This window comes from Artemia sp. Qi Xiang Cuo, chromosome 4 (genome assembly GCF_049724085.1).
Source record: "Artemia sp. Qi Xiang Cuo chromosome 4, ASM4972408v1, whole genome shotgun sequence".
Classification (NCBI taxonomy): Eukaryota; Metazoa; Arthropoda; class Branchiopoda; order Anostraca; family Artemiidae; genus Artemia; species Artemia sp. Qi Xiang Cuo.
This window is the reverse complement of record NC_142797.1, coordinates 6028944-6039277: the sequence shown is the minus strand read 5'-3', so window position 1 is coordinate 6039277 and position 10334 is coordinate 6028944. Positions and strand designations below refer to the sequence as shown.

Sequence of the window (10334 nt, the reverse complement as noted above, 5' to 3'; positions counted from 1 at the left end):
GTCACAGTTATATTATGTCGTCAATAGGTCTATAGTTTTAATTATAAATCGGGAGCTAAAAAAGCAATTGTATAGATAAAATATCGGTATTGACAGGTGTTTGTGAAATTGAAATTTTAAAATATAAATAGATAGATCAATAATGCCAGAATAAATTTAAGTAGTTTTGATTTAATACCTTATAATTCTTCCAATAATATGTACTGTTCAGATATTTGATAAAGTCAGTATAACTAATTACTTATTTTTAATTGTAATCCTGACTGATACCCTGACAGGAATACGCTGGATATAAAAAGTGAGAGTTGTTCTTGTGTTTTGGGATGCTTACAGTGGGGGGAATAATAGGTTGTAAGAAATTCTGTATTTTGGCAATGCTGCTGCGCCCTAAGGGAAAGGAGGATGTCCAAGACCGTATGCAGGTGTGATGGGGTTACTGAGTTTGAGCCTCCCTCCCGAATTTTTTTTTCCGACTCGTAAAAAAGTAACAAAATGTATATAAACAAATTTTGACGCGTCTTGTAGTTTTTTTTGTAATCCCCCCCCCTCCCCGAATAAAAATTCTGAATACACCTTTGAGGATGTTCCCTATTTGTGCCCGAAGAGGTCATAAAAAAGACTGCTAATGCGCAGGTTCTGAATAGAGTAGGGTGGTCAAGAGTGTGTACTTTTATGGGGGCATTGCGCGACATGTGCCTCCGTTGAATTTTAGTATTAGAATGTAATTGGTCTTTTTCTTTAACAGCGGAGAAACAACAGATGAGTAACGCCCGAGTTCGACCAATCAATGGAACAGAACTGATCCTGAATGGGTTACCACCAGTTCATCAAATGCTGCCAAATTCGGAGTCCGAACCGACTTGGGTCCATGAAATTTTCCAAGGAATAATGACTAGTGAAACTCGATGCCTGACTTGTGACACGGTAAGATGATATGGAATAGTGGTAAGTGGTAAGATGATACGGAATCCGCTATGAAATAACTCATTCAGTTTAGCCATTTACGTAAAACGACAGTAAAGAGTGACGTCAAAACTTCAAATTAAAAGCGAATCTTGGAAAGAGTGATGCCAAAACTCAAAATTAAGAGCGAACCTTCTTTGTCTTCAAAATTTTTGGAGGAACAGAAAACAATTAAAACATTTCCTGTCGTATTAGTTTACCTAAGTGTGTCACGAACAAATTGTTTTTATAGAGATTTAACCTAGAGCTTAGATCCCCCCTCTCTTCCTCTCGACATATTATATATTTCTTTTATAGTTCGTTTTCAGTTCTAAAAAGATATGAAAGAAATTTACTTTCATTCTGATATGCTGGTCAGAATTGACATAATGACGTTACTTGGTCATTTTCGCTTGACAATAATTTCTGTCTTTTGTCTGAACTTAGCAGTTGGTTAACTTAACCTAGAACCCCCTCCCTCCCCCCGACCTTTCACATATTTATCCCCCCGACGCTTCATATTTTGAAGATTTTTTTTTTATTATAAGAAGATATAAAGAAATTATACTTTCATACAGATATAACAGTTAGTTTTGACATAGCAACGTCACTGTTGTTTTCACTTTATTGTTAGCAGTGTTTATCGTCAACTACTACCACTACTACTACTAACAACTCACCGCAGCACCAAGCCGCCTGAGGCCAACACAGGTACGCACGTTCCTCCATCCCAATCTATTCAAAGCCTCCCTTTTTACACCCTCCCACGAAGTTCCCATTTCCTTCAAATCTTTCTTTAGGACATCCTCCCACCTCAGACGAAGACGACCCGCTTTCTATTTAGCCCTAGACGGTTGGCCGAAAAGAACAATCTGCGGCAATCTGTCATCCTTCATCCGCACAACTGTATAAGACTGTGGGCTTCTTCAAGTAGCTTCTTTGGGTAGATTACAAGATCTTTAAGTAGCATTGGAAAACCGTCACAAATTCGTCAAAAACAGATTGGGGGGGGGGGGTAAGCTTTATAAAAAAATTCTCTAAAAACAATTTATTATTTTAAACAAAAAAACTTTTTTATGTGTTATTTTTTTTATCCAACTTTTTGAACCGAAAAAAAGGTGGGTACAAGTGTAACAAGATATACATTGCTATGACTTTTATATAACAATTGCTATGGAAGCGCATAGAGTATTAAAAAAAACTGAATTGTTATAAAGTGCTACTCATTAAATTATGCTGCACTGCGATGGTAAATAATTTATCTTAGTAATTCATTATTTTAGTTGACACATTAATTATATTTTATATTGCTGAATTTTTTTTCATTTACACTATTTGTAAAATATTGTTTTTATTAATGCTGGGTATATTTACAATGAATGTCAGTAGGACAGAGAGCGTGGCCACTTCTGACTCTCTGCTAATTCTAAAAAGCAAAGAAACGGCAATTGAGCGCGTCAGTGATTTTAAGTGTATCGGGAGTTGGATTGAAAATACTCTATGCGCTGGAAGCTCCACCTCCTGAATTGCATTGTGATGTTCATACTCCTTTACGCATGTTAATGCTGGAAGCTGAACTTCCAACTGAGGAAATATGTGCTAGTCTTTGAAAACATGTGCCTTAGAAGAATTCTAAACATATCATGGCTGGAAAAGGTCACCTTCATAAAAATTCCCAGCCATTTTCAAAGGGGGTCAAGTGGGTAAGATGTTGGCACAGGAGCATTTTGAATTTTAGAGGGAGACGTTAGTTGAACCAAATTACCTTCAAATAGAACTTTAAGATTGAAGACTTCAAATGATGAATAAGTCTTCAGAAAACTAACTTAGTTAGAAACCCATAGGATTAGCTGAATTCTCTGCATCAGGAGATAAACATACATCGGTGACGTTCTTTGTATGCCAGAGGATCGACTCTTAAGTACAGTATGTAAGTGGCGCCCCGAGGGGAGGCACAAAAGAGGGTGGCCAATACACTTTATGACGGCAGAATGACCAGGATCTAGGAAAGGCGGAGTTGTCTCTCCAACCATAGTCGGAGGTCTGCAGCTCAGCTCTATGATTCTTGGCAAGGTTTTGTAAACGCCCTGTGCGCCAATGCTGGCTCTGGAGGATCTAAGTTCGAAGATTCTGGTGTTGTGAGACGATTTGGGGTCTTCACTCTGTCATAAGTTCGTTTTTCTATCACTTTCCCTGGAAGGGGATTTGCCTAAAGAGAACTGTTACTTCAAATAGAGCTTTAAAATGACCTAGAGGAGTGGTGTCTGTCTAAGCAATCAGGGCCTAGTAAAATACACAGCGTTGCACTGGACCTTGAATAATGAATAATAATTCTTGGTTTTGTTGTTTTTTCTGCGCTTTTTGGGGTTTATAAGCCCTTCCTAGCTACGTTATTTATTATGGGCTGCCTTCCTATTGTAATATAGTACTTTTTGGCCATCTATCTGGGACCAAAGAAAAAAGTAGCTCGTGCCCGAATTGGGTGAAAAGAGGCTATAAGGAAGAATTTTAAGGAAATTGAAACTTGATAGGAGGGTGTAATGGAACAGTGAATAGAGTGGGATGGTAGAGGAGTATGCACAACTGTTTTAACAGGAAAAATGTTTGCTAGCCGTTCAATCGCAAGCCTAAAGCGAAAAACTAATGAAATGTGGCAACATTGTCTACAGAAGCAAAATTCTTAAATTTACAAAATGCTTCAGTTTTGAATCTCTTCATGAGCCTAAAAAAGTAACGTTCCATGTAATAAAACCAATTTTTGAACTATGAGAGGTATGACTCTTTGAACAACTGATGAATGTTAATTATATCAGCTTTTTGCGCAAAAATGCGTTCGCTAGATATACCGTTTTGAAAATTTCAATGGTCTAATAAGTTGTAAGTTGTGGAACATACAGGAAAAACTTGGATAATAATTCTGCTTGAAAGTGAGCTAAGAGCTGATTCGTTACAAAACAAGCTCAAGGCAAAAAGTAAGCCCATTACCCTCTTCCTCCTGCGACCCCCCATGCCATATTTTTTTCCAAAAGGTAGGCGTTTTGCACTTTTGAATCAGAATCACGCAAGGAATTTTGAATTTGGGGGTTTAAGAGCCAAAATAAGCTATTGACACCTCCCTCCCCCACGCCCATGCTGCTTCTAATTTTTTAGCAGTCTTTATGGCTAGGGGGCCAAACTACGTCATGGGCCACTCTACCACCTCCTAACCACCAAGCCTTCTCTCTGTCACACGCGCATATTGCTGCCGATCTTTCGTAAAAAGGTAGGCATGTTGCATTTTTGTTTGAACCGAAATTGTGCAAGGGATTTTAGTTAGTATTGTTAGAACAAAATAGGCTGATGGCCCTTCCAATACCTCCCCCTCCTCTACCTTTTCCTGCTATTTTCATTCATGTTGGTCCTTGTTTGAAGGGACATTGTGCAATAATTCTATAGCTATGTCACTGGAGGCATTAAGTGGCCTCTTCTACGTTTTAGCAGATATGTTAGCACTTTGCACCATATTTGAACTGAAATTGCCCAAGTATTTTTAATTCGTATTGTTAGAGCTAAAATGGTTTATAGGCCTTCCAAAGGCAATCCGCCCATTTCAATGCCAAGCACGAAGGTAGGTACGTTGGACCTTGTTTGAATGCTCAATCAGCATGAGTGTTGCGCCTATATTTTTTTTTTTTTTTTTTTATTATTATTATTAGCTAGAGCCATGCCAGATTTTTAATATTAAATAAAAAAAATGTTTTAACTGAAAATAAAGAGCGAGATTAAAACTTAAAACGAACAGAAATTATTCCGTATATCGAAGGGGGTGTCCGCTTCTCAGCGCCCCGCTCTTTACGCTAAGTTTTGACTCTTTCTCACAACTCTACTTTTTATAACAATAAAAAACTTTAGCGTAAAGAGCGGGGCGTTGAGGAGGAGACAGCCCCTTTCATATACGGAATAATTTCTGTTCGTTTTAAGTTTCAATGTCGCTCCTTACTTTCAGTTAAAAAAAAACTTGTTTTTTTTTATTTAATTTCTGAACGTTTTTGAATTAATGCAGGTTTTAATTTTGGCTCACCGTACATGAATAATTAAAACGAAATTTGCATATTAATTTTACTTTTTTGGCTAAATAGCTTTCTCGAAACTTCAATTGGACGACTTTGAGAAAAAAGGGCGGGAGAGGGGGCTTAGTTGCCCTCCATTTTTTTGGTTACTTAAAAAGGGCACTAGAGCTTTTAATTTTATTTACGAACGCTTTTATTAATTTTTAATTGTACGTAACTTACGAATTAACTTACGTTTCGTACTTCTATATTCGTATAATTTTGTTACATATATGAGGAAGTTTGCCCCCTCGTCAATAACTCGCTCTTTACGCTAAAGTTCGAATTTTGTTCAAATTCTTTGAGAATGACCCCTCAATCACAAAGGCCATTTAATTAAAATAAATAGCTCTTTTGATATTACTAAAAACAGGTTAGCGAAAAGAGCGAGGTATTGATGAGGGGACGAAACCCCTCATATACGAAATAGTTTCTGTTCGTTTGAAATTTTTGTGTTGCTCCTTACTTTCAGTTGAAAAAACTTGTTTTTTTATTCAATTTCTGATATGTTTTTTAAATAATGCTGGAAAATTCAGCTCCCCCTTCATGGAAATTCTCTTCTCCTATGAAAAATTACTCCATGGAAAGATCCTCCCACGTAACCCCTCCATCCGACCCCCCCCCACCAGAAAAAATCCCCCTGAACAGCTGTATACTTCCCAATAACCAATACTATATGTAAACATTGGACAAAGTTCATAACTTGCAGCTGTTCCCCCGGGGACTGTGAGGGTTTTAGTCGTCCTCAAAGACATACTTATTAAATTTTTCGACTATGTTGAACAAAATGGCTATCTCAAAATTTTGATCCGGTCACTGGGGAAAAACGAGAGTGGGAGGGGGCCTAGTTGCCCTCCAATTTTTGGTCACTTAAAAAAGGCACTAGAACTTTTAATTTCCGTTAGAATGAGCCCTCTTGCGACATTCTAGGACCACTGGGTCGATACGATCACCCCTGGGGAAAAAAAATAAAAAAAAAAACAACAAATAAACACACATCCGTGATCTTTCCTTTGGCAAAAAATACAAATTCCACATTTTTGCAGATAGGAGCTTGAAATCTCTATAGTAGGGTTCTATGGTACGCTGAATCTCATAGTGTGATTTTCATTAAGATTCTATGACCTTTAGGGGGTACTTACCCCTTTTTCGAAAAAAAGGCAAATTTTCTCAGGCTCGTAATTTTTGAAGGGTAAGACTAAACTTGATGAAACTTATATATTTAAAATCAGCATAAAAATCCGATTCTTTTGATTTATCTATTGGTATCAAAATTCTGTTTTTTAGATGAAACCAGGAACTGTTTGATAAAAGACTGAAAGACCAAAGTGCCTAGGCCGAGGGCCAAGTGCCATTGACCCTCCAACACTCCCTGCCCTCCCCCATCTAATTGGTTAGCAGATAGTTAGGGATACTCATCGTTTTAATCAGAAACATGGAATGATTTTCAGTATGCATGAATTGAGGTACAAAGTGGGTCCATAAACCTTCCAACAACACCTCAACCTCTTCCACTAGTTTTGTAGCAAAAAGGCAGACATATTCCACCTTCTTTGAAGTGGAGTTATGTAATGGCTTTCACTCCGTGTTGATGGGCTAACAAATTTAGCCCTTGGGTCCTTCAGCATCCATTTCAGCAGCAGGAATTGCCTCTTGCAATTCCTGCGTTCAACCAGTACGGCAGGCATATTGCCCTTTTTTGAAAAGGGATAATGTAAGGATTATTCACTATTTGATTGGAGAACAAAATTGGGACTGTTACCCTTTCAACACCCGCACCATTCTCAATTCCTGCTTTTAAGCGCGCAGGTAGGCCTGTTGTACCGTGTTTGAATCAAAACGTGCAAGGATTTTCAATCTGTTTGGTTTAAGGCACATAATCAGTCTTTCGCTCCTCTAAGCCACGTTCCCCTTCTCTGTGAAAAATTTGACTACATCGTCGAGAGCACAAAGTCCTTGAACCCTCTAATACCAACTCCGATTGCCAAATTTTCAGTAGAGAGGTTTTTTTCTTTAGATTCATGTCGTAAGTACCTAGATCAACGTGACGTGAAAATGAAGAGTTTCATAAGCGCATATCGCTTTTCCAACCTCCACTCTGTTAGAAAATCATGGGCATGTAGAGAGAGTAGATTAACTCCAGAAGTCTGGCACTCCTGAGTGCAACTCGCCTCTCCCCATTCCCTACTTTCTGCGCTAAGGCGACGGTCGTTGCCTTAGCCTTTTTACAGACTTCGGTTTTAGAAATAAGAACGTAGATTGCGTTATTATGTTTCGGGGCACAGTAATAAACCACTAGCTCTTATACATGGTACATTTTAAAACTAAGAATGGTGCATTTTAAAATTAAGAATGGTGCATTTTAAAATTAAGAATGGTGCATTTTAAAATTAAGAATGGTGCATTTTTAAACCAAGTTGTTTAGATGTCAATAAATAATGAATACAGTTATTTTAAGAAGGCAGCGTTATTTTGGCACCGCCTTTTTAGAAAAGTTTAATCATTTGTTTTGTTTTTGAATAAGAGATTCTTTTGAGGCATAACATTTGTGAGGTTTTTGAGGGGCTGAGAACTATAGTATTAAAAAAAAAAATTGCTCGCATAACACCTTTGTTGATACATCCAACCAAAGATTGCCGCAACACTTCATTCTGAACTATAGTAGCGTATTAAAAAAAAGTTTTACTCCCACAACACCTTTGTTGGTACATTCTACCAAAGATTGCCGCAACACTTCATTCTGAACTATAGAATTAAAAAAAAGTTTTACTCCCACAACACCTTTGTTGGTACATTCAACCAAAGATTGCCGCAACACTTCATTCTGAACTATAGTATTAAAAAAAAGTTTTACTCCCATAACACCTTTGTTGGTACATCCAACCAAAGATTGCCGCAACACTTCATTCTGAACTATAGTATTAAAAAAAAAGTTTTAATCCCACAACACCTTTTTTGGTACATTCAACCAAAGATTGCCGCAACACTTCATTCTGAACTATAGTATTAAAAAAAAGTTTTACTCCCACAACACCTTTGTTGGTACATTCAACCAAAGATTGCCGCAACACTACATTCTGAACTATAGTATTAAAAAAAAGTTTTACTCCCACAACACCTTTGTTGGTACATTCAACCAAAGATTGCCGCAAAACTTCATTCTGAACTATAGTATTAAAAAAACTTTTACTCCCATAACACCTTTGTTGGTACATCCAACCAAAGATTGCCGCAATACTTCATTCTGAACTATAGTAAAAAAAAAAGTTTTACTCCCACAACACCATTGTTGGTACATCCAACCAAAGATTGCCGCAACACTTCATTCTGAACTATAGTATTAAAAAAAACTTTTACTCCCATAACACCTTTGTTGGTAAATCCAACCAAAGATTGCCGCAATACTTCATTCTGAACTATAGTAAAAAAAAAATTTTTACTCCCACAACACCATTGTTGGTACATCCAACCAAAGATTGCCGCAACACATCAGTCTGAACTATAGTATTAAAAAAAAGTTTTGCTCCCATAACACCTTTGTTGGTACATCCAACCAAAGATTGCCGCAACACTTCATTCTGAACTATAGTATTAAAAAAAAGTTTTACTCCCATAACACCTTTGTTGGTACATCCAACCAAAGATTGCCGCAATACTTCATTCTTAACTATAGTAAAAAAAAAAGTTTTACTCCCACAACACCTTTGTTGGTACATCCAACCAAAGATTGCCGCAACACTTCATTCTGAACTATAGTATTAAAAAAAAGTTTTACTCCCATAACACCTTTGTTGGTACATCCAACCAAAGATTGCCGCAACACTTCATTCTGAAATATAGTATTAAAAAAAAGTTTTACTCCCACAACACCTTTGTTGGTACATTCAATCAAAGATTGCCGCAACACTTCATTCTGAACTATAGTATTAAACAAAAGTTTTGCTCCCATAACACCTTTGTTGGTACATTCAACCAAAGATTGCCGCAACACATCATTCTGAACTATAGTATTAAAAAAAAGTTTTACTCCCACAACACCTTTGTTGGTACATCCAACCAAAGATTGCCGCAATACTTCATTCTGAACTATAGTATTAAAAAAAAAGTTTTAATCCCACAACACCTTTGTTGGTACATACTACCAAATATTGCCGCAACACTTCATTCTGAACTATAGTATTAAAAAAAATTTTTAATCCCATAACACATGTTTTGGTAAATTCAACCAAAGATTGCCGCAACACTTAATTCTGAACTATAGTATTAAAAAAAAGTTTTAATCCCACAACACCTTTGTTGGTACATTCAACCAAAGATTGCCGCAACACTTCATTCTGAACTATAGTATTAAAAAAAAGTTTTACTCCCACAACACCTTTGTTGGTACATCCAACCAAAGATTGCCGCAACACTTCATTCTGCCCTAGCAACGTAAGTATATTTAATAATACAATAGAAGGGATCTTTATTTATTTAAGTTTTGGAATAACACAAACGGAACAATTTTATTTACAATAAAATTAAGAGAATTGGCTTTGTTCTAACATAATGTTCGATTTTCACTGATGTGTGTTAAATTCTTTTAATATATTCCTATAATTATATAAACATGTGGTTAGTTTTAATCAGGAAAATAAAAAAAAGTCTGCTGATTTTCACTGATGCAGAAAAAGATTTGAACGTTCAGAATTTGAACGAAAAGATTTGAACGTTTTTATATGAATTCTTTTCATATAAAAAAAAAATGAAAAATTCTCCCGCTTTGAACTGTTGCAAGAAATAAATTTAAATATCCAGTCAACGTGTTCGATCAGTCATAGCTATTATTGTTCCTTTTAAATCTTTATCTTAAAGAAAATGCCTCTAAAGTCTAATGTCTTGGATCTTTATTTATTTCATTTTTGGAATAACACAAACGGAACAATTTTATTTACGATAAAATTAAGAGAATTGGATTTGTTTTAGCATAGTTTGAGTATTGGAAGAGACAATTTTTCCTAAGGTTCTTAAAAAAGGGTTCACGCTATTGTTTGTTTAGAAGATTAAAACGGTAATGTTTGTGGTAATAAGTTTCGTTAACGGGTGACAAAAATTTATGGGTAGTTTAGTTAGTCCGACTTTTCTGTCGGAGGACTCGATCTCCCTATTAAGTATTCGAAATGCGGTTAGCCATCATCTTAAGGGTGGCTCGTCGTAAATCCCGTGGCTGTCTGAGTGATGCCATGTTCTGTTAGACCAGCTCCAGGCCCACACCCTTCAATACGAAGATTGATATGTTGCTATTGCATTCAACAATTAACGTAT

General features: G+C 36.5%; 1 protein-coding gene across 1 annotated transcript in view; it reads left to right on the top strand.

Moving 5' to 3' along the window:
* Positions 1-10334, top strand: part of Usp12-46 (Ubiquitin-specific protease 12/46) — a 57141-nt gene that overhangs the window by 29952 nt on the left and 16855 nt on the right. Inside the window, exon 5 of the mRNA XM_089087376.1 lies at positions 746-924. Within this exon, the coding sequence (XP_088943502.1) occupies positions 746-924 (179 nt within the window). The remainder of the gene's footprint in view (positions 1-745; positions 925-10334) is intronic.